This window comes from Abramis brama (genome assembly GCF_963993115.1).
Source record: "Abramis brama genome assembly, chromosome: 8".
Lineage (NCBI taxonomy): Eukaryota > Metazoa > Chordata > Actinopteri > Cypriniformes > Leuciscidae > Abramis > Abramis brama.
The window spans coordinates 25,571,541-25,597,047 of record NC_139970.1 but is presented as its reverse complement, the minus strand read 5'-3'; the positions used below and the strand labels follow the sequence as shown (position 1 = coordinate 25,597,047).

Genomic DNA, 25,507 nt, shown 5'->3' with positions numbered 1-25,507 from the left:
CATAGCTATTTAGCTATTGTCGCATTCCAGTGATTATCCCTTATAGGTTGCTGACCCCTGGTTGTACACTCGTTATTGAGGTACATTATGAGAGTGCACTCGATAACTTCCAATTGTTTTGAACACTGCTACATGGCTGTCCCCTCAAATAAATACAGGTATAGAGTAGAGGGTGAAATCATACAGTCTTTTTTCATTCCTGAATGAACGTTTAGAATGAATTGATTGAGTGAATTATTCACTCAGTCAATGAATATTTGGTGTAACGATGTAACCTGCAGAAAGAGTCACTGCAAAATCCTCATAACCAATGCACAGACACAAACAAAAGGAACCATACAAATAATTCAGTGCCCCAATGATGCTGGACTGTATTAGTATCTTTAAAACTAATTGTGTAATCTTTAATACAGCTATTAAATAAAGAAAACAGGAAGTAGTAGAAAGGCTACTAAGTGAAATATAATGTCCATTATATTACAATCAATGCAATACACCCTATTACACTACAATAGATTTACTACACAGAAGTCAGCTATAGTTTCTGCCAAGTTTTCATCATATCACACTAATGTCTCACCCTAGTAAGACCCCTCCTGCAGGCACTGATAAGGGGAGTGCAACCTTGTGGATCATGAGGCAGGTCAATTTCTTCCCAGGAGTAGATCCCCTGCTCCAGCCCCAGAGCCACAGCCTCAAGCTCTTCCTTCAACAGCTGCTCCACAAAGCTGCTGCTTTCATGTTTATTCATGCTCTAGTGTTCTGGCAGACGCACAAACACAGAAATTAGCTGCAGTTCTGGTGCACTCGCTGTAATGAATACCTTCCTCAGTATTCACAACATGTGCAATACTATTTTAAGTATTTTTGAACCTATACAATACATTCCAAATAGTTTTTTTTCTTGCTTACTTAATAACACCCCAACGCAGCTCATAACTGACTAATAAACAAAAATGAATTTTCATGTATTTATGCATAAGAAAAAGAGAAGCTCTTGTGAGCCTAAAAGAACAATTTATAATGCATAAAGTTATGCATCATAGAACTTCCCAAGACAAATTATTTTATGTTAAATTAGTACTTATTAAATAAAAAAATGTCTTGTTGTTGCTTAGGTACATTAAAACCAGCAAGACTCACCAGTGTCACTCATCCGTGCCTCTCTAGATTGAAATGTTTGAGTTAAATGAAGTTAAATTAGTTCCAATGTTTACGTCCTTGCGTTTTAAGGGTCAGTCCTTTGTCTTCATTGCGTCTTTGCCTGAAGCAGATTTGAGTTTACAGCCTGTTGTCAAGGAGACTCTGCCAAGGAGAGCTTTGGCATGAAAACAATGAACTCACCGTGAGACCTTTGTTTTGGTTTCTAAGGGGAAGTGTGCATTTTGTATTTGTATTTCATAATTCTTAAAGACATATTGTATTATTCCAATATTTTACACCTGTTCCAAAAAACCGTAGGCTATTTCCCAGTCAGCTCTTGTAGCCTATTTGCCTGTGTGTTAAGCAGAAGCTGTCCTAGGAATCATTCTGGGGAGATACAGTTGCACTGATTGACCTTCACTGAGACCAACAGCCTTTATAGGCAGAATTACACCGCTCTTTAATTCTACTGCATTAAAGGATCATATACTGTGATCCACTTCACTGATCATGATCTAACTGAATCGTTGCTATACCTTTTACAGTACTTACTGGAACACCATCACATTTTAGATTTAGTGGGAACATTTTTAGGTTTAACATTAAGTATCAAACATCACATAACATACAAGACTTGAACAGCCACACAGAACCCAACGACCTCTAGTGGTCACTGCGGATGATTTCTCAATTTCACACACTATTATTGAATGCAAAAAAAAAAAAAAAATGTATATATATTTTTATCATTCCAGCAGGAAATACTTGTTTGGATAATTGATTTTTCCACTTATATGCATTTTTTTTTGGATCGGTCGATGTATATTGTTTTTACTGTTGCATTGTTTGGCTTGCTTGTTTTGTTTACATGTGTCATGGGTGGTTGCAGGAAGGCAGAAGAAGATGAAGAATACAATCCCAATACTAAGTTTAATGAGGATAATACAAATAATAATCAGACAGGCAAGGCAACACGCACTAAATGTAACGTAGACCGAGCACTGAAGGACTGTGAGGGAAGAACTTCAGTAGTGACTCAAACAAGATAGTTAATGACGTGCACCTTAACAGAATGAACTAATAACAGTAACTATAGAAACAAAGGATTGTCTGGAAAATCAAATAAAGGAACCACTGATCTATATAATGACTAGTCTATAATGAAGTCATTCTATATAGATCAGTGAAAGGAACACATGATGTGAATGAAAACAAACTAAAAGTCCATGATAACAAAGACAAAATGAACATAACTGTGACAACATGTAATGTTACTTTTTTTAATGATTGATGAACGAATCAGATAATACAGATATAAACAAAAGTTTCTTGAACACTTAAATACAGCAACAATGGATGACAGCAAAATAGAACAAAAAAGAAAAAAGAAATAGGAGGTAAATAATATATAAATACAATAATACACAATTCAATGTGAGGCAGTAGATCAAGTTATTTAACATACAGTTTTGACACTTTTTTGTTGTTAGCCTAATTGTTGTTAGTGTCATAATTGGGTAATTAAAGTCACAAAGGAAATTATTTAATTGGGGTTGCTAAAGAACATGTACATTTATGAATAAAATATTTTGCCAATAAAATAATTACATTTCCTATGTATTCTATATTATGATTACAGTGAGTTAAATAACAGATTATGTCACACAATGTTACATCAAAGTCCAATTTTGATTTTGAGGCAAGGAATTTTGAAAGATCAGACCAAAAGGGGACATTTAAAGAAAATATGATCAACTGACTCAGAACTGAATTTACAGAAATTACAATTCAAGTGAACATTACCAAATGCAGATGTGATTTCCTTGGTTATGTTACGGTATTTAAAAAAAACAACAAAAAAAACAACTTGTGATGATGCATAAATGAGTGTAGCTATAATTTATATGATAATTCCCCTGCTCTTGACTTCTTTATTTTTGGCACTTTTTAATTAGCAAAAGAGTACTAGCACTTTTAACGAACTCTCCCTGTCGCTGTTGCAGTCACGGGCAGCTCTGCTGAGAGGCGCTGTTGGACAGCAGAAGCGCGCGTGGAAGGAGCGGCTCGCCGCGGCGTCAGTCAGAGCGCGTGGAGCCGCAGGAGGTGGAACTGTCCAGTGCTGATGCTCTTCCAACGACCAAGGTGCACTCGACTTCAGCTACTTACAGCCGACGACAACAACACTGTTGTTAAGCGATTATATGATATGTTACGCGATATTTAAAACGGTGTCCAGGAGTTTTATCTGAGATTGTTTTCAGTTTCAACGCTTCTTTCGCTTGGCCAATAGGAAGGGACCGTACGGGCTGAACGGCTGGCAAGCATCGAGACATTTTGATTGTTTGATTGATGCATTCCTCTGCAGACTGTTGGGTGGACGACTAGATCTGCTGACCGGAGAGAAAGTTTCGTTAGATAAAATCGGTATCATACACGATGGTGGATGCAGCTGAATGTTGTGTGAAGGTGATGTGCCGATTCAGGCCACTTAACGAATCGGAAATCACCAGAGGTGACAAATACATACCGAAATTCAAAGGAGAAGACACTGTGGTGATATCGGTAAGATGTCAGTCTACAGATGTTATTAATGCGGACAGAAAGTCCCTATTTCTTTTTCTCACGATTTCATTTTCTTTATTTGTGCAGGAGATAGCTATGTGATGTAACTTTAGATAAATATAGCCTATCACTCTATTGTGACTCATTTGTGTGATCATTTCATATCTGTCTGGGTGAATCATCCGATGGCTCTTATATTTCAAAAGGTAAGTCCTGAATTCAGGACTAATTTTTTTTAGACAGTCAAAAATTTCATTTGAAAAGCAAACTCTTTTTTTAAATTGTTGCATTTAAGTTATTTATACAGTGCTTTATAAGCATTATAGCATCGGACATGCTTTCTTTTGTTTTACTTTAGCAAAATTGTTTTAGTACGAAAACATACAGTATGAAACACAAAACAAACATTTGAAAGGTAATGTACAAAAATGTCAAATATTATTAACAAATATAACAAATAATATATTTAATAAATTGCACATTATATAAAATACCACGTGGCAATTTGCCAAAAAAACATTGTCCAGAGATCACAATTCATCTTTTCAATTTCAATCTATCTTCATTAGTTAACTCGTCTGAATGTACTTTAAATTACAATTCACTCAATAGATGTAACAGTGTGAAATTTTAGTTTATAGGACAGAACTCAAAAAAAAAATATTCTCACACTCATTGTTTTCATGTCTCACCACAATAACTTTGTTTACTTTGATATCATGATTTTCTTAATGGCCACCAGATGTGACAGGTTTTTGTAATAACAATTTAGAATGGCAAGTTGTTTGTTGATTAAACTTATTGCATTCTACTTTGTTTTGAATGGAGAGGTAGAGTGCTTGTCAGCCATGTGCAATGCTTTTTCACTATAGGACTTGGAAGTATTTGTGGTTTCTTTGGAAGATGATTATTATGGGTCAGAGCCTAGCTTCATTTATTTTTTAATAACACAATATGGTAGTGATTAAATTAAAGAGCAATTGATATGGAATGCAGAGTCCGAAGGACTGTGTTTGTGTGGGTGTGTGACATGCTATAAATAAGCTGGAGTGTCGACGCAGTAAGATACTGATGGTTTTTATGTTTTACAGTAAACCTCCAGAAATCCCTTGTGCAAACACAATAGCCCATATTATCCGACCCATTGAAATGGTAATCAGCATTACCATGCCTAATCTGCACAGAAAATCGAGCGTAGCAGGTATTAGACTTCTGCTTCTGATGTAAATTCTCTTTAATGGTGCCCTGCAGACTATGCACAGCCTGATGGTCCTAATGCCAGACTTTCAGCTTTAGGATACAAGTGTGGTTTTGAATGGAGATCTGGTTAATATATGTACATTTATTACTGTCAACGTTTAACTACCTGCATCTCATTAGTGACTGTTGTTTAGTCGTGAACCTGTCTGTGTGGTGTCACAGAAAGTCTAATCTTAGCTTTAACGCAACAGATTGTAAACGGTCAATAAAATCAAATTCATTTGTGGGGGAAGGGTGAATTTCACACCTCCTCCCCCAACAGTTCGGATGAACTGGAAATAAAAAGAACTATCTATCTATCTATCTATCTATCTATCTATCTATCTATCTATCTCTTGATGAACTGGAAATAAAAATTAATTTATGAAACTAATTCTGCTAAATAACTTTATATGATGCAAAAGAAAATTTGGTCAATAAAAGTCTTAAATATGTGAAATGAAATCGAAAAATTACATTTTTAATCCACCTCTGAATTATTGATTAAAATGTATTGATATAATATGGACTTAAAATGTGAAGAATAATTGAGTATTTATAATAATTAGTTATCGATGGCGTAATATTATTATTATTTGTTACTAAAATGTATTGTTTTTAACTCACTAATTCATAAAAAAATTCAGCAACTTTGCAACTATTTTGAAGAAAATAATTTATCTTACAGTATAATTATTTCTTTAAATATGTATTAATTATTTAAAATAAACAAAAGAAAGTAAAGAGATTGCATGGTTTGTGTTTGCGTATAAACTCTTTAAATGACTGTCCACCACAAAACAATTGCAGGGAGATTTATAGGACAGTTTGTGACAGTGAGAAATCACGAATCATTTGCAGCATGTCAGTATCAGGCTGGATTTGATGTTTTTGCATTATGAGGGTTGTCTGGTCAGCTGTGTTTAATGTGGGTGGAAACATCTTATCATATGTGCAAGGCCACAAAGAGGCCCAGGGCTCCTGAGTAATTTACGTTGCCGTAGTGACAGAGGTGCCATTTGAGGGGCCAGGGCTGGCAGGGAACGTTTAGGATGATTTAGTTGAATATTTAAGCAAGTCCACTGAGGATTGGGACAATCTTATTTGTCACGCACATAGTCACATTCATGTTGCTTGTATAAATCCTTCTAGTTGCCTGTATTTCTATTTCTCTTTTATATTTTGACATCACCACCCTTACATTTACTGCATTATTAGATTTATTTGTGATGCACATCATTTATTTGAATACTGCATAGTCTGCTATTTCTATTCTACAAACCCATCTGAAATGGACAGGAAAAGATGCATTATCCTTTCAAGCATTTGTTCATGATATAGGTTTTTGATTGAAGCTGGTAAAACCCTGAGCACTCTTGGAAAAGCCTTGATGGTCCCTAGATAGTGTGCATAAATTATTGACTTAAAGAATGCATTGTCCTGAACACATGTGCTTTTATATACAGTCTGTGTTTGTTTTTATAAAGGATAGATATAGTGTTCAGATATGGCACATATGAAAGTCAAATGCAAGATTTAGCGTACATGTCCTTTCTGCAGAGTTTCATCTGAGATATTTGCTATTCACTAAATATAAAATACTTTTAAAACCACACCTGCCTTTTGATAGCAGTTTTCTGGAAATTATTTTTTATTACAATTATTCTGTATTACAAAGAGGAATTAAATTAGCATAAGAGTATTTGTCTCAGAAAAGATTGCCTATGTGCTGAAAGAAAGGAGAGAGATGGAAGGAAGAGATGATTGTATAGCAGTCATTTTATTCTCCTCCACTATTGGCCAGGAGACAGGTGCTGACTGTCAGCCAATCAGTGCTTTTCTTTCTGAGTGGGATGTAGTTTCCGTGGTGACGGTCTGGGTTTGAGCAACAGTCTCAGTGGGGATTCTTGACCCCTACCTGCTTAATCAAACAGACAGACAGAGAAATCATGTGTCTGTGTGAACGCTTCAGAACTGGTGTCTGCATGTGATGTCTTAGATAATCAACAGGGTAAATGCATGCCAGGGATATTTCATTTCATCTGTTTTAGGTCAGCTGGACCGTATGTTAGATTTATTGATGTTTTAGTAAGGCATAGCGCTCTCTCTCTCTCTCTCTCTCTCTCTCTCTCTCTCTCTCTCTCTCTCTCTCTCTCTCTCTCTCTTCCCATATGAGAGTGTATTTGTGTGCATATGGGCGGAGGAGGATGTGGAAAAACTGCTGTCAGCGGTACATGAGCTCCCCATGATATCTGTGTGCATATGTAAAAATAACACAGTCACACTTTAATATTAGGGGGTCTTAAATGTGTTAGGTACTTAAATGTTAGGTACAGTGTGTTTATTGTGTTCATGTTGTATTGCAAAACGCTGCTATTGAGGTGTGATACTGGTAAGGTTAGGACAGGTTTGGTGGTGTGGTTAGGTTTAAGGGTGGGTTCAAGTCTGAGGGAAGAGTCAACAGTGCAATTACAGATGTTAATTACAGCTGTAATTACAAGCAGGTATTTTTGTACAATGTAATATGTGCTCAGTGAATGCAATGGATCAAATGATTAATTTAAATGTTAGTAGTTAAAGACACTTAATATAAAGTGGGACTCAGAATGCTAAAAATATATCTTGGTTAGCTAATTTTGCACTATATGTACAGTACAATTATTTTTTATATTACTTATTTATACATAAGTTTAACCATAATGGTTAGACAAAAAAAGATAGATTATCAAAAAAAAAAATGCACAAAAACATATGGAAAAAAGAATGGCAGAGGAGAAAGAATGTATGTACTACAATTCGAACAGGTAACTTTTGGGTCACACTTATGATTAGGGTCCAATTCTCACTATGAATTTGACTTTTGCCTCAAGAAACTCATAATTACTGCTTATTAATAGTTAGTGAGGTAGTTGTTGCGTTTAGGTATTGGGTAGGAATTATGATTGGGGATATAGATATAGAAGGTCATGCAGAATAAGGCATTAATATGTGCTTTATAAGTACTAATAAACAGCCAATATCCTAGTTATGCATGCTAATAAGCAACTAGTTAATAGTGAGAATTGAACGCTGAACTAAAGTGTTACCAGCTTTTGTAGTAATGAATAGTTGCAAACACATTTCCAACACTTTCCATTTTTCTAGCTTAGCATTATTAAAGGTGCTCTAAGCGATGTCACGCGTTTTTTAGGCTGAATTTTTTTTTTGCCACATACAGCAAACCTCTCCTCACTATCCGCTAGCTGCCTGTCCCCTGAACACACTGTAAAAAAATGCGGTCTCTGTAGACAGCCCAGGCTCCACAAACGGCAACAAAAACAAACTGGGCCAGCCTGGACCACGAAACATAACAAACAGTGTTCCAGCCAATAACCGACAATAATGATTTGGGGGTGGGGGGTGGGGGTTGGGGGGGTTAGTGCGCGTGCACATGAAGGGGGGTGTGGGGAGTGGTGGAGAGAGAAGCATGAAGAGGGAAGTTAGCTAAAGGAGAGATGTCCTAGACAACGACTAACATTAGAATTATATTCTCTTGAATTTTGATATGGCCGACACACGACCAAAGAGACGACGTTCCGATGAACAAATAGCAAAAAAGAGGGAAAAGGAGAATGCTAGCTAGCCTCCGTTTTGTTTAACAGAAATTTGAACATCAACAAGCTGTGACGTCACCCAACATCGCTTAGAGCACCTTTAACTTAGTTTACATAATTATGAAAAATATTCCACTGCAGATAGTTCTTTCTTTGGATAATTATTTCTTATTGCACAGCAGTTTCAAAGTCTCCAGATCTTCTTACCAACAGGTTCAGAATCAAAACAAAAGAGAGGGATTTGTTGGGGCTCAATAAGATTGACTGGCAGTTGGGGGATGGGCTGTATTCATCACAAGGTCCTTCTTATTTTCTCTTTAACAGTGTATACCACTGAAATCCTCTGGGGAACTTCATAAATAGCCATTAGTAGAATCTGTGCAGCGTCAGCAAAAGAAAGAGGCTGACTGACCTCTCGATTCAATAATACGATAATGCATAAATTAATATTATATATAATGAAATCAAACTTATTTATCTGCATTTGACTAAAATAATAGAAACTTAATTGAGAAACTTTGCAATTTAAGTCTTAAACATCCAGCTTTTATCATTAGCCATCTAATAGAGTTATTATTCGTAAACTGTGTGAATGTAATAGCCCTATTTTCTATTCAAACCATCGTTCCTCCATACTGTGTGTTATGAAACATTTTGTAGCAATTGTCATATCAGCAAAAAAGGGGGTCTGATTTACTCCACATTCACAAACACATACAGTACATTTAATCTACATGTTTGATATCTTTAAAACACAATATTAAAGATATTTTCTCTCAGAGATACCTTTTGAACCTTTTTACTTGTTCCTGTCCATTACTTGCATCTTGACTAATCTGTTTGTCTTTTTAGGGCAAGCCTTATATCTTTGACCGAGTCCTTCCTCCGAACACGTCACAAGAACAAGTATATGATGCCTGTGCCAAACAGATTGTTAAAGGTTGTAAATGCGTATAGTTGCATGAACAAGTTTGAAATGTTAAATTATACAGACCTGGAAAGAAATGAAAATGTTTGAAAGTTGAAACATGAATCTTGCATTTCAGATGTGCTGGATGGCTATAATGGGACTATCTTTGCTTATGGCCAAACCGCATCAGGGAAGACTCACACTATGGAGGTAAGGCAGAAATAATATATCATATAACGATTGGTATCAAGTTCACACATTTCTAATTTTTCAATAATAAAGTAACCTTTCAGCACATGTACGATGAGAAAGTGTCACTATGCTCAGTCACAAAATGCTCTAGATTGATGAATATCTCTCAGCATCTTTCATGAAATGACTGAAATGCCAAACTGCTGCAACAGCGGCAAAATGCCATTTAACTGAAGGTGTTGCCTTGGAAACAGCCTGTGCCTTCAGCAAATGTTTTGAATATAAAGTCAATAAATTCAGTTATGTGAAAAATGTTTCTGAAAATGAATCACTTTGTAACCACTGAAAGGTGCAAATTAGCATGCCAAACAGGATGACCTCATACATCCCTCAGAGGGAATACTGATATCCTTATTTAAAAATCACATTGCACACTTATAGACCTTCTGCACCAGTGAAACAAACACGCAGCCACCTTTAGAATATTGTGTTTGAACTTCCATTTTTGCGGTAGCTCTGTACAGTATATACCTATGGCATCGCTGTCGAAGAGTAATTAGCTGGTGAAGTGGATTTACTAACGAAAGTTATCATGAGCATTGTAATGTTTGAAGCGGATGACAAATGTCAGTAGACCGGGAAGAAGATGTTCAAACGAGCAGTTCATTCATAAATCCGTAAGATCTTACCTTCATGCTGTGGAAAATGGAAATACAAATCGGAAGACAGAACACAACGGGCGCAGCGCTGAAAAGGGGCGGGGCTACATAACTTCTACAGAGGGTATGCATTGACATCACTTTCCCACCGGAACACGCCCCCTCAACCGGACTGAGTGGCAAAAGAGCTGCTGCGTGACTGGATTAAATAGGGGAAACTACGAAAATGCGATTAAAACGAACGATTATATGTTTAAACTAAAGGTTGGACTCGATATATTGTGTTCCTTACAACTTTCCAAAGATCCAATGATCCATGGATATTGACATGCAGTCAGGAATCGTGTTTCCTGACATTTATATGTGCCTGATTTCGATGCCGGGGAAATACATGAAGCAAATTTGACTGTGAACACTTTATACAAATACAAAGGTAGATTGATGCGCATACCCTCTATAGTAAAGTAGATGGAGAAGGAAATTCTTCAATGCAGTGCTTCGTTCTTTCATAAGTTACACTAGCTGGCAGAAATAAGTGCCATCTTGTCAAATATTTGCTCTGATTGTCCTCTACAACATGCACACAGGGACAGCTCCACAACCCCCAGCTGATGGGCATCATCCCTCGCATTTCCCAGGACATCTTTGACCACATCTACTCTATGGATGAGAACCTGGAGTTCCATATCAAGGTAAGGACCCTTTCCACAGACTGTGATGACGCGGTTCTATGGTTATTAACATTGTTTATTATATTTTCATTTGTAAAAAAAATTTATGTACAGTTATAAGACTATACTATGTTGTATTACTTTGGCATTACATTTCAGAAATGTAGTTAGCGCTGCTGTGTGAGTGTTTCTAACACAACGGCTGAGGGAGTGATGGCAAATGAGTGACTGTCTCTATATTTTTTTCCTCTTTGAAAAAGTCATAGAAACGCTATCATGGATTTTATCATTTGCTATTGGATCAAATGGGACTGCAGAAATTGAAATTTCCATTTACCATTATAGAAGTTTACCCAACTATGATGACTTCTGCTTCTGAGAACCCCTGAAATACGGAAAGGGTCCATTAGGGAGCTGAAATTATTCAACATTAAGTCTGCTTGTGTATGTTCATATGTGAAACCATCAACTATTAAATAGTTTTTAATAAAATGCACATATTAATGATTAGAAAAATATATATTTAGCTTAGTTGTTTAGAAAAAATATATAATAGTGGAATGTATCTCTGACATAAAGTGATATACAGTATATTCAGTTATAGGGTATGTTAATAAAGTATTGGACTGTTGTTTGATATCATTTCCATTAATGTAGAACTGAATCATTAGTTTCAAAGTACGAAGCCACTTTTTAAATTTTAATATTTACAAAATAATTAACAGCCACCCCTTTATCACAGGTCTCTTATTTTGAAATCTACCTGGACAAAATCAGAGACTTGCTTGATGGTGAGATAAAAACAATCACATTCTTTTAAAAATAATATTAATGTTTTTTCATGGTGTAAATTAATTTTTTGTTGTCTAATCCTAAAGTTTCCAAAACCAACCTGGCTGTACATGAGGATAAGAACAGGGTGCCCTTTGTCAAGGTAGGACAGATGCACAATACAGTGTTTTTCAGTCACAGGCGTGAAGCGAACATTTCCTTGATGTGTTGTGTCTTTTGATGCTGTTCTGTTGCCAGGGTTGCACAGAGCGTTTTGTGTCCAGTCCAGAGGATGTCATGGATGTGATCGACGAGGGTAAATCCAATCGTCATGTGGCTGTCACAAGTGAGTGACTATTTAACCTTATTTACCTGAATATAATACATCAAATTCTGAATCAAACATAACTAATATACACTGTTATCTTGACCTTGTTACACTTTTTTTACCCTAACACATGGTCCTCTGATGTTACAGACATGAATGAGCACAGCTCCCGCAGTCACAGCATTTTCCTCATTAATATTAAGCAGGAGAATGTGGAGACAGAGAAGAAATTGTGTGGAAAACTCTACCTGGTGGATCTTGCAGGAAGTGAAAAGGCATGTTTTTATTGATTTATTTTTTCTTTCTGTTTTTGCCTTTGTTTTTGTTTGGCAAAATCTAGTATCTCTAGCTGTATCTAGGAAAGTGGTTTTGCATAGGTTGTAATTTTTACATTAAAGGTGCAAAAGTTCTGATATTATTTATCTTTGTTTCATTTTTTACATCATAATAACCAGCTGTTTTAACTAGGATGTGTAGACATTTTATGTCCACTGTAAAAATAATAATAATGAAGAATAGTAAATATTCCTTAATCACTTTGTCATGATGTTTTTTATAAATTATTATTATATACATTTATTTCCAGCTTTTAAATTAGAGTAGGAATCTCATATTTTCAATATTATCTCAGTCTTAGAATTATAATTCAAAAATCCTGACAGAGTCATAATACCTACAAATAGGTTTGAGAACGATATAATATCTCCATACTCTCTCTGTGTGTGTCTCTCTCTCTCCCACACACACACAGGTCAGTAAAACTGGAGCAGAAGGATCTGTGTTGGACGAGGCTAAAAATATCAATAAGTCTCTCTCTGCTCTGGGGAACGTCATCTCAGCCCTGGCCGAAGGAACCGTAAGTGCTCAACCGGTCTCATCTACCCAGACGCTTTCTTTTTTTCCCCTTCCTCTTCCTCTCTTTTCTCTGAAATGCTATTTGTGTACATCGTGTGTACATAATCTAGGCCATGTATACACCTCTCACAGTACAAAGCAATATTATAATATTATTTATGTCTTGCCTTATCTTTCTCATTACAGAAAACCCATGTGCCCTACAGAGATAGTAAAATGACCAGGATCCTTCAGGACTCTTTGGGTGGGAACTGCAGAACAACCATTGTCATCTGTTGCTCTCCTTCTGTATTTAATGAGGCTGAGACCAAATCCACTCTCATGTTCGGCCAGAGGTGAAGCCATTTTATGCCCTATAATATTTATCCTAAAATTAAGAAAGTCTGAAATTCAGTGCTGCGGTAAATATGAAACAAACATGCACATATACAAATAATTTCCACTGGACTCTCTTTCACGTAGGGCCAAAACCATCAAAAACACAGTTTCTGTTAACATGGAGCTCACAGCTGAGGAATGGAAGAAGAAATATGAGAAAGAGAAAGAGAAGACCAGAGGTCTGAAAATCATCATCCAGCGGCTAGAAAATGAGCTCAAACGATGGCGAAAAGGTAAATAGAGAAATCGGAGAACGCACACAGCCACTGCAAATGATAAAACATCACTTTGCTGTTACAGACTGACAAATATTTAACTGATTAGAAAGATATTTTTATTCAGTTTAATGTTTAATAGTTTTATTATTATATTTTATTGTTAATTAAGACAATGAGAAATGTCCTATCATTTCATTGGAATGATGTTTGACATTTGAAGCAGTTTATTTGAAAATAATGCAATGGTTGAGAAGATGCGTATCATTTGGTTTTCTGCAGAGGCCAGTCGATTTTTGATGTAATTGTCTTAACAAAAGCTTTGTTTTTTTCCGATTTGAGTTCTGAAATGGACCCCACAATGAGGGGAGCCAGTTATTTCTTCCTGCTCTGTTTGCTTAAGACTTATTAAGGTCATTGTTTTTGAGTAAAATAATGATGTTTCCAAAGAGGATAGTATATGTTCAATAGTATATGTTAATATATTGTTATATTGATGAGAGCTTGACACAAATTGGCTTTCATGTAAACCATGTGTGTACTGATGACAAACATCCACAATAATTGACAATGATAAATACCAATTATCACTAATTACTCAGATTGTGGAAGGGTAAACACGTAATGACTCTAAACAGAAGGCCTGTCATTAAGTGAATGTATGTTTGCTACAAAGCACTAATGTATATTGCTAAATATATTCACTTTCCTTTAGTATTTTCAGTTACATATTCATCCTCAGACCTCAGTCCAAAGCTTTCTTTCTCCTTCTCTGAATCCTGAGATGGTTTTGTCATTCTCTCACTATGTCTCACTTTCTCTCTCATGCATCCCCATGAATAGGTTTTTCTTCTCTCTGTCAGTGTTATCAGCTCCCCTCCACCTCTACTGCCCAATAAAACACACAGATTCTGAGTTCAAGATTTCTCTCCCATCTCAGACTTATAAAGCCCAGAGAATGAATGTGGCTCTGACTCTTTGTGCAGCTGTTTTTTCATTTACGTCCATCAGTGTTTTTTATCATCAGGTCTGCGGGACTGTTTCCTGAAAGCCTTGTTCATTTTATTAGTTAAGGAACCAGAGCCTGTTTTTATTTTATTTTATTAATTTAATTTTGACATATTTCACTCCTTTATCTTCAGGTGAGAGTGTACCTGTTAATGAACAGCACAGCAGTAAAGAATCGAAGAATTCTGAAGCCGCTCCCGTAATCGACACTTCGGCTCCGCCTCCTGAGCCTCTTCCTGATTCAGAGAAAACCCGATATGAGGAGCTGATCAATGACCTATATCAGCAGCTAGACGACAAGGTGATAAATACCTCTCACACGCTGTTAGAAATGTGCATCAGGAAGTGCAAGCCTCACAATTCAGCCCTTCCTCTCTCTTTCCCTCTTTCACCACAGGATGATGAGATCAACCAGCACAGTCAGCTGGCAGAGAACCTGAAGCAGCAGATGGTGGATCAGGATGAGGTGAGTCCGGCTCAATATAGAGATGAACACTCATGCCCTCTACAATTTATGATGTCACACATGTCTTCCCATGATGCCTTGCCTGCAATGGGTCTGAAGGAACCATGGAACAGCTTTACTTATTTAAATGTTTATCAAAACAAGTGCTTGAGGTAATTATTAGTTGAAAATATATCATCTCACTGTCTATACTTAGAAATTCCCGTCCGGTACAAAGAGCAGCTCCTAATTATTCAGGTGGAAATAAATGTTGTTCCCATGGAAACAGTTCTGCAGCATCTCTGTTGGGGTTTTCTCCTCTTTTGAAACATTTGGACATATCTTTGTATTCCCATATTTCCGCTTCTGTATCAGTTTTGCTGATGATAATGAAATCTTACTGAACAGCATAGCAGTGACCTCACATGTTCTTCTAATGAACTGTCAACTGATACCTTTTACTTCCATGTGAGGAAATAATTACATTTTTCAACATGATAGTTTTGCTATCACTGATTATGTACCATTCAAAAGTTTGGGGTCAGTCTATTGGAATCTATTCTGCTCACCAATGCTGCATTTATTTGATCAAATACAGTAAAACATTAATATTATAAAACATAACTGTTCTATATTTGAACATATTTTAAATGTAATGTATTCCTGTGATGGCAAAGATGAATTTTCAGCATCATTACTCCAGTCTTCAGTCACATGATCCTTCAAAAATCATTCTAATATGCAGATTTAGTGCTCAAGAAACATTTCTTATTATTATCAATGTTGAAAAAGTTGTGCTGCTTAATATTTTTGTGGAAACTGTGATACATTTTTTCAGGATTCTATAATGACTATTACTTTACTGAAATCGTAAAGATGTTGGATTGTTACAAATGTTTCTGTCACCTTTGATCAGTTTAATGCATCCTTGTTGAATAAAAGTATTAATTAAGACTTACTTTTTTAATGGTAGTGTATATATTAATGACATCCACAAAGAAGCAGGAATTCGACAGTCCTCTGACTCTGACTTCCTCATTCTGCATCCACACAGTTAATGGCATCCACACGGCGTGACTATGAGAAGATCCAGGAAGATCTGAGCCGTTTGCAGCATGAGAACGAGGCAGCAAAAGGGGAGGTGAAGGAGGTGCTCCAGGCCTTAGAGGAGCTAGCGGTGAATTACGACCAGAAAAGCCATGAGGTGGAGGAGAGAGGCAAGACAAACCAGCAGATCTCAGAGGAGCTTGTGCAAAAGAGCGTAAGTACAATGAAGAGAAGGGAAAGAGAGAAAATAAATATCACGAAAAGCTCATGTAACTGAAGAATTCATTGATTTTATGCTGTTATTGTCTTCTAGGCCGCACTGATTAGTGTGGAGAGGGATCTGTCTGCCCTGCAGGAACTCAGTGGACATCACAAGAAGAGATCAGCAGAGATCCTCAGTCTACTGCTCCGGGACCTCAATGAGATTGGAAGTGTTATTGCCTTGAATGACCACAAGGTAAGAATACACTCCTTCATAAAGAAAGTTGAACTGCACAACACAAAAGCCCAAGAATAATGGGCTTATTTACTTACAAAAAATATATATTTTTATTCATATTTTAATTTTTTATTATTATTATTATTATTATTGTTTTTTTTTACTTTTTTTTGTATTCTGAGTGCATTATACTTCCTTTTTTATATCATTTGTAAATTACACCTCAATTTTCATCATCGTCAAGCAGGGACGTCGTTAGGCCTATTTTAGGGGGGCTGAAGCTACCCCAAAATGTTCCTAAGCCCCCCTAAATGATAATAAGAACAACAATAACAATTCGATTTATCAATAACCGTATCCTCATTCATATTTAGACGCAACAAATGATATATATCCAGCTACAAAAAATTGCCGAAAAGTCGGAAGTTGGAGAGCTGCCAACTCTTACGCATTCACCGTGAGACTCGCGCAATTGACACTTTTCACACGCTCTCACGCCACACATCCATTTTCTCACGCACAGAAAAATCGCGAAGCAAAGAGAACACGGAGACCAACAGACTAGACAGAGCAGGTTACTTTATGATATAAAAGAATCTTAACTCTCAGATTCTGTCAATTTTATTACGAAATTCAAACAATAAATACCGTTTTGGCGCTTGTAAATGTGACGTGACAGATCCCTAGCGCACGTGAACCAATCATCTCTAATAGTACAAAAACACGAACACTGTGGAAAGATACAGTAGTACGCTACAACTTACCGAAATGTATATTCCTCATAGGCCTACATAATATCGATCAATCAGTGTTTTTTATCAGCGTGAAGAGGTCAAGCTGGAGAACAATATGTTACATTTACCTCAGGAAAGCCATTTAATGAACATAATATAGGAAATAGCACGTAGCCTAGCTGGCAAGAAAAAAAGTATTTTGCTAAATATGTGTTCTATATTACATAGGCCTATTTATTATATTTTTACTTATATCATTAAATAAAGTTGTTATTATAATAAAAAACATTATATTTAATTTGAGTTATTTTTAACCTTAAATAATACTACCATCTGATAGGGCTGTCTATGTTTACAACATTAGGTGAGTTGTTTTTTTCTTGAGAATAATTAACGCCTGTCTCGAGTAGCCTACCTAATATTTATCCAAATGAGTCAATATTAAATCAAATCACAATAATTTAATTGAATTGAAATAATAAAAAAGTGTAGCTTACCAGAAATTGTACCATGCACCATAACATTAACATATCATTTTACACTTGAACCTTAAACCTGAAATGTGCACTTTTTGTGACAGCAACATTTTTGATCAAAGATGTGGCTTAACTTCAGAATTTGAACTAAAATCAGTATTCTTATGATTGCTCTGAACATTTCTGACTAAGTTCAACAAACATTAAATTACTTATTCATAAACTTAAAAAAAATAATTAATAAAAATTGAGACTAGGGTAACAGGGTTGAAAATGGTAACGGGGTTGAAGAGACAAATACAGCGACATATATACATGGTTGTTTTTTTACTCAAATTCACTGTAAGATTTTCTATAAACGCAAGTTACAAATACCCTGGGGGCTAAGCCCCCCCTGTCCTCCAAACCTAGTGACGTCCCTGTCGTCAAGAATACACACCTCACTAAAACATACAGTACAACAAACACATGTGAATATGTGGATATTTACAAAAAGCATTTATTATGATTTTTTATGTTTCTGAAAGAAGTCTCATGCTCACCAAGGCTGCATTTATTTGAACGATATAAAAAAAATACCATTATATTTTTTTGAGATTACTTGATGAATAGAAAGTTCAAAAGAACAGCATTGATTTGAAATTAAAAAATTTTCTTACTCTGCGTCTTAATGTTCATTGTCCATCCATACTATCCATCCTAAACAGTATGTGAGATTAAAATAAGTGTGTTCCAAAGCATAGTATGTTAAAAAGAGCATGCCAGAAGTCCCCGGATGGTCTACTGTTTGTGGTGGATTTTCGAAGTGTAGATCCGTACACACTCTAAAGGCTAATATTGCCCACAACCCATTGCGCTTTGAAGGAGGAACTACAAACACAAGTAAAAAAGTGTTAAAAAACTACAAAACATTGCGGATATGCGCGACTGACGGTGAGAGGTTCAGATAAAGGTTTAAGTGTCTTTTCATGACAAAGCTAATTCAAATAACAAATGAATGGAAACAGACTGAAATCTATGCCGCTTGTTTGGTTTCTCTCTCTTTATTAAGATGACAGAGATGAACGGAGGAATGGAGGAGGAATTCACCATGGCACGGCTCTACATCAGTAAGATGAAGTCAGAAGTGAAGTCTCTGGTCAACCGCAGTAAACAGCTTGAGAGCACACAGACCGACACTGTGCGCAAAATGCAGGCCAACGAGAAGGAGCTCGCTTCCTGCCAGCTCCTGATCTCTCAGGTACGCACGGCTCCATCTAGTGGGGGTTCTAGATCAGAACCCTGTATATGTAATTCCTCCCTTTGAACTTTTATCTTGTATAATGTCCCTTTGGATGAACTCATTACAAAGTTTTAAAGGATACATTATTATTGCTTTAATTGTATGTGTATACGTTTAATTGGTATGTAGGCTATGTGTCATTTCTGAGTGTGTGCTTGCTTTTAATGCACTTAGCATCAGGCAAAGATCAAATCCCTCACAGACTACATGCAGAACATGGAACAGAAGAAGAGACAGCTGGAGGAAAGCCACGACTCACTATCGGAGGAGCTCGCTAAACTCCACGCACAGGGTCTGTGTGTAGTTAATACTAAACAATGCATTGTTTTACAAAGTAAAATTGTTTCATTTAGATCCAGAAAAAGCACTTGTGCCTTTGACAGTGATTTCACTGTATGTTTAAAATAATCTTTTTTTTGTCATACAGAAATGATGCATGAGGTTTCAGTCCTGGATAAGGAAAAGGAACACATGAGCAGGATGCAGGACGCTGAGGAGATGAAGGTGATGTACAAAAACACATTTGTCAGATAGACTTAGGCGCCTAAAATCGCACCATTGTTTGTCAGGCTCAAACAAGCAGAGCAGTGTCATTTAGGAACCAAACAATGAATGGGATAGGATAGAAGAAAGTATTGAAGGATATTTTAAGCTATATAGATACTATTTAGCTATATAGAAAAGGCCAATTTTGATGCATAGAATAAGAAAATATTTTATTATTGAAATTATCATTGTTAAATGAATAACACTCTACACAAAATTGCCCTAGAAGATTCACATAGACAGTGCCATATAAGTGCCATTTACATTCATATGAGCAGAAATATGTATATTCTCTGTATCTGCGTGTAGCAAGCCCTAGAACAGCAGATGGAAAGTCACAGAGAGGCTCATCAGAAGCAGCTCTCGCGTCTGCGAGATGAAATTGAAGAGAAACAGAGGATCTTGGATGAGTTTAAGGAGTAAGAACTTAATCTCACTTTATTTTCTGACTACTCGTGGTCACTTCAATAGTTGAATATTATTAATATTAAAATACTTTTTGTGAAAAAAGCTTTTTTTCAATTCATATTATTGTGACTGGCATTGGTCTAACACTCATCAAAAATTGAAAATTGCTCAGATTATTCAGTAATATCCTGTTATCTGATGTCAGTGTGAACCAGGCTCTTCAACTTGAAAAGAAGCAGCTCCTGTCTGACTATGAAAAGCTCAAACTGGAGGAACTGAAGAAGGACGAGAGACTGCAGAAGCTTGTGTGAGTCAACTGCTCATATTGTTTAGGAGAGATTAAAGGTGCAGTAAGCGGAATCAACCCAAACAAACACACCCCTCCCTTCCTTGATCCGCCCCCAAAATTAGTTGTTTGTTGTTAGTCACCAGCAGCACACACTCAAAACTGTTACTCGCATATGGAGCAGAAACAACGCAACCTCTGTATCCGTTTTCAGGCCTTCCGGCTTAGGTCTTGTTGTGGTTTCTCTCTTTTGTAAAAAATCACTTCTCAGAGATCGTTGATGCCATAATTTTTTTACTTTATTTTAGGACAAAGCCGAGCATCTTCTTCAAAAGACAGCTCCACATTTTTGCCCCATTCACAAATATATACCATACATCCTTTTCCAAAAATGGTAACACACACTATAGATATTCTTAGGTAAAGGTTTTTCACCATGTGACACACTAGAATAGAATTGTCTGCTGTGAGTAACATTCCAGGCTTTCTGCAGGCTTTAGAAAGTCAAACCAAAGATAATAATAATAGTGTACAAACATATAGCTATATTATATTAAATTACTTATTTTCTAAATAATAAAATCTTCTACAGTCTCTTCATGCTGGAAAGCTTTTCTAATATTAATTTGGGTCCTAAAGCTCTTGCCTGGTCATAACCCTTATTTTCCCAGTGATAGTCCTCTGACCTTTTCTCTTTTGTAATGTCTCTCAGCCATCTCTCTTTCTACAGTCTTTCTTCCTGATTGGCTGCAAGTTTGTTGTGCTGCTCGGTGTGATCCACTTTCAACAGAATTCCTCAGAAATTGCTTACTGCACCTTTAACCAATCTCTGAGCAGTTAAAATGACAAATACTTCAGTGTATGTTTGTCAGGCATTTGTAGCTCTGTGCAATTTAGAAAAGATGCATTTTATTCAAATTTGTCATCACTTTTGTTTTTGTTTTAGCATGCTGAATGAGAAGAGAGAGCAAGTCAAAGAAGATCTCAAAGGTCTGGAAGAGACTGTGGTAAGATTTAAATACCCAGCATTCCCTGAGTTTGTCTCTCCAGTCCAAGTAGTTCACTTTGAACACGCATAGCTGTTTTTCTTATATGGAGTAGTTATTTTAGATCACCGTTCATGCTGTTCTCTCTTCCACAAGGTCAAAGAGCTCCAGACTCTCCAAAACCTGCGTAAGCTGTTCATCCAGGACATCAATAGTCGCATTGGACGAGTGAGTATCCAAACTATTCAATCCAAATATTGTTCCCTTCATTTATGAATTTTCTTTTTTCATCTTGACTTTGTGATAGTATTCTCTGACCAACAGCTGCAACTAGACAATATCAAGGAAAAACATGAAGGCAAAATCATTGTTTTTTTATGCACTGGCCAATTTTGAGATTTTGCTTCCAAAACATGTTATTTCAGACTTATCCAAAATACATTTAATAAAAACAAATGTTTACACAATACATATCTTTAAATTATTTTTTCTCATGCATTGAGCCAGAAATCGCCATCCAATTACATACAACAAACTTTGCACTTTAATTTCTGTGATTTACAATGATTTGTACAACATTTTATTCTTCAAAACATGGTGAAAATAAGTTGTTTTTGATAATTGGAGTGATCCAAAAAAGTCAACAAAATAAAAAAAGAATTCTAAACTTGACTGTCAAAAGTTCAGTTTTTTGTTCAAGAAATGTATCTATGCTAATGACTCACTGAAACATAACCTCTCAGAAAAATTGCAATACAAAACCATTTTCTTAATGTACTGTGATTAAATCAACTTGGGAAGTATGGTGATATCTACAGTATTAGTTACAATTTTTGCCCAATTTACCTGTGGTTCAAATGAATAAAGTGTAACTGGCCACTGTATCAAAAAACACTTTTTTTTTTGTAGAGTATGGAGTTGGACGCTGATGAATCTGGGGGAAGTCTGGCACAAAAACAGAAAATAATTTTCCTGGAGAACAACCTGGAACAGCTCACTAAAGTCCACAAGCAGGTATATTGAACTTTAATATAATATAATTAGTAGTTCTGTATATAGTTATCTATATTCTTTAATTTCTATGTGTCTGTAGCTGGTACGTGATAATGCAGACTTAAGATGTGAGCTGCCCAAACTGGAGAAACGCCTGCGTGCAACTGCTGAGCGTGTGAAGATCCTGGAGTCTGCTCTGAGAGAGGCCAAAGAAAGTGCCATGAGAGACCGTAAGAAGTACCAGCTGGAGGTGGACCGCATCAAGGAGGTCATCCAAGCCAAGAATCAGGCCAGGAGGAACCACACCGCACAGATCGGTCAGACCCAAGATTTCAATGTTGCATTATATCCAGTAGAGAGCGCCACATACTCAATAGTACCACAATGTGTCCTGTTACATGATGACCAAATACTCTCATGCATTGCTGTATATGTCTCTCATATATTATGAAGTAAATTCATTCACTTTACTTGAGATTTTCTGTAAGTTAAAAGTATTTTAAACGCATCTAATTTTGAACCACACTGTTTCTTGTAGCTAAGCCTATTCGTGCTGGACATCATCACCCAGTGGCTTCTGCCACATCGGGCCACAGTGTCAGAGGAGGCGTCCCAAGCCCACGACGACACCACCAACACCAGCAGCAGCACCAGCAGCAGCTGCTGCAGTACCATCACAGGAACAAGTGAAAAACACACCACGTATGTTTGTTTTAAACAGTCTTTTGTTGCTTTTCCTGCTACAACAATATGTTTTGCTTCATTTCAGTTATGGAGTCATGTCATGTTCCTTCAGATGAATGTTTTCTCTTCTTAATTTGACTTTGGCACAAGCTGGTGTGATTCTGCTTGGCTTAATGTTGAAATGAATGGGTCGGTGCAGAAAAATGCTGCTAATTAGGTTTCAGCAGCATGTGATGCATCTGGGAAGTGCTAGTGACTAGTTGGAAAGTTGTGGTGTAACATTAGTTACTGTGCCAACTGTTTGACTAAGATGGAGCGACATGGATATAATAGCTACAAAAGATCTGCGCCCGAATGCTTGGGAAAGTCAGTGAACAGTGGACAGACTCTAGTGCCATCTGGCATTCACTGAAATGTTGTCAGAGTTTATGCATCTATTTCAGGGTAGGCCACTTTTTTTTTACCTATAGTCATGAAGATAACTTTCTTCATGTTCTGAGTGGCAAGAAAAGCTGTTTGTTGGCAATATAATGTTTAGGGTGCTGAAATGTTTACTTTTATATTTTTCCTGACAGAATTCCTTGCAACATGGTGTGTCTAACTTTTCACACTTCCAACAGGGGACAAAAAAAGACCAGTTGGATACCTGTCTGCACATCTTTTCATTCCGGCAACAAGACGTCTTTTTCCAATGCAGTCTTTTCTATTCGCTGAGGGGGGAAAACAGCTACTGTCATCTTTTACAAAGACTTTTCAAGTTTACTTACTGTCCTTACCATGACCTCCACGCATTCATCCTGTTTAAGTCAACTCCGTTTATTCATCAGCCCTGAATGGAGATCTGTGGACTCATCAATGAATAAACAAACCCAGACCCACACACTAAGACAAAAGGATATTGTCTTTTGAACAGATATAAAGTGCTATTTCATTGTGACTTTTTCTCTTTTCTTTGGCTATTTTCTGCCCGCTTCAGTCTTCAGTGTGGGAATTACATTCTGATTTAGTAATTCAGCTCATCTTTTATCACAGATGCCAGGATAGTTTCCGTAGTAGGAAGACTTGAAAGATGAAAAGCTGTCACAAAAATCAGCATTGGAAGTTTTTACAACCTCAGGAGTGACAGAGCCTGTGCGGTTCTTTTAATTGGCACTAATTCTTTCAGTCTTAATGGCCATTGAGAACATGCAGTGACATGACTGGAATGTAGTTTAGGAACACACACGTTGCTTCAAGCTTAATTCGGCATGATTTATAATAACTGATATTAATGGATGTTAATTTTTATATTTAATTTATTTTTGTATACATTAAGTATTGGAATTGAGTTTATTTTATTTGCATAATTGTCTTTTTTAGATTATTTTCATTTCCTCACATTAGAGCCAGGTCATTATGTGTACATGTTTTTATACAGATATCGGTGCTTTGAACATATTCTTTACTGTAATTTATACCGTAAGGTGCTCTGGAGCAAACAACAACTGTAAAATATCAGTAGTAATACCACATTAGTGGTAAAACCAGGAATCATTTGAAGATATCTTTGTTGTTGTAGGTAATATTATTGTTACTTAAACTGACCTGTTTTAAAGGGCATGAAATGCAATCATTTAAAGAAAGCCAAAGTCAGAGACAAAAGAGCTTCACATATGAAAAGATCAGATGCGTTTAAGAAAATGTGGAGAGATTTTACAGCTGATTTTTAATTAGATATTTATGTGCTCAATTATACTGCATAATTTAATTTTGTTTATTTTTATATAATTTTATCATTATTTATTGATATCATTAAAATATGATGAAGGATTTTTAAAAAAACCTCCTTGAGAGATATCAGAGATATCACAAATATTGTTTCAACGAATATTAAACCATGTAAACTATGCTATCATGCCATAGCTATTTACAATCATTTGCTAATATAAAACGTTGCCTACTGTCCGGTGTTAATTGTCTCTGGTAAGATTTTGAGTCTGTGTGCGCAGCTTGGTTTCTTATCACTTGTAATCACCAGTACATGAAAATGTAAATCTTGTTCAGTTTACTGTAAAGGCTGACCAACTCGATAATAAGTGTTGTGAGCACTTTATTGCACTCTCTTGTAGGATTGTGTAACTGACAAATTAAAAACACAAATACATTCACAGAAATTCATCTTAGGTTCCATATGTGTATTTCCCCTGGCAAATGAACTTTGCTTGTCATTGAAATAATTAGTTTTTCCTCTTTAGAAGATCTACTAATGTAAAGTATTCAAAGCCCATAACTTAACAAGGTCTAGTGTTTTTGTATGTCCTTGGATGTTGTTTTTCCATGTAGCTCTATGGTGGTGAGTTACTGTAATGCACACAGTGACCTCTTAAAATCGTGTTTGTCTTCAGGTTCTTGTTCATAAGTGTTTCTGAAAAGTGCTATGAACTTTACCTCAGCAGTGTATGGAGCATCTGAAAATGAGATCAGAGGACAATGAATGAACTTCAGTTGCTTTGAAGGAAGTGCCACAACATGGATATGAAATGGTTGCTAATGTTTGTTCCAAGATATCAAGCTTAAACTTATGGATAACATAACAGGGTTTCAGCTACACTGACACTCATTTATCAGATATTGATGTGGAATCAATAAAAGGTTACTAAATGTATCTTTCATCAGTT

The 25,507-nt window shown here is 36.3% G+C and overlaps 1 protein-coding gene across 1 annotated transcript; it reads left to right on the top strand.

Annotated features, from left to right (window-relative positions):
• The first annotated feature begins 3,244 nt into the window (after positions 1–3,244).
• On the top strand, positions 3,245–25,494 carry kif5c (kinesin family member 5C). Its single transcript, XM_084121612.1, has 26 exons — positions 3,245–3,705; positions 9,390–9,477; positions 9,584–9,657; positions 10,886–10,990; positions 11,712–11,760; positions 11,848–11,903; positions 11,999–12,086; positions 12,219–12,343; positions 12,820–12,924; positions 13,110–13,258; positions 13,386–13,534; positions 14,659–14,825; positions 14,922–14,990; positions 16,024–16,230; positions 16,330–16,473; positions 18,717–18,905; positions 19,122–19,239; positions 19,375–19,451; positions 19,803–19,912; positions 20,107–20,208; positions 21,134–21,194; positions 21,330–21,401; positions 22,083–22,187; positions 22,267–22,483; positions 22,705–22,868; positions 23,471–25,494. The coding sequence occupies exons 1-25, from the start codon at positions 3,580–3,582 to the stop codon at positions 22,854–22,856; spliced, it is 2,904 nt and encodes a 967-aa protein (XP_083977738.1). The 5' UTR covers positions 3,245–3,579; the 3' UTR covers positions 22,857–22,868; positions 23,471–25,494.
• The last annotated feature ends 13 nt before the right edge of the window (positions 25,495–25,507 follow it).

Coding starts and splice junctions, on each gene's coding strand:
- kif5c (XM_084121612.1), top strand. CDS start 3,580: ATGGTGGATGCAGCTGAATGTTGTGTGAAGGTGATGTGCCGATTCAGG. Junction 11,761..11,847: donor AATCAGAGACTTGCTTGATG/GTGAGATAAAAA, acceptor CTAATCCTAAAG/TTTCCAAAACCAACCTGGCT. Junction 12,925..13,109: donor CAGCCCTGGCCGAAGGAACC/GTAAGTGCTCAA, acceptor TTCTCATTACAG/AAAACCCATGTGCCCTACAG.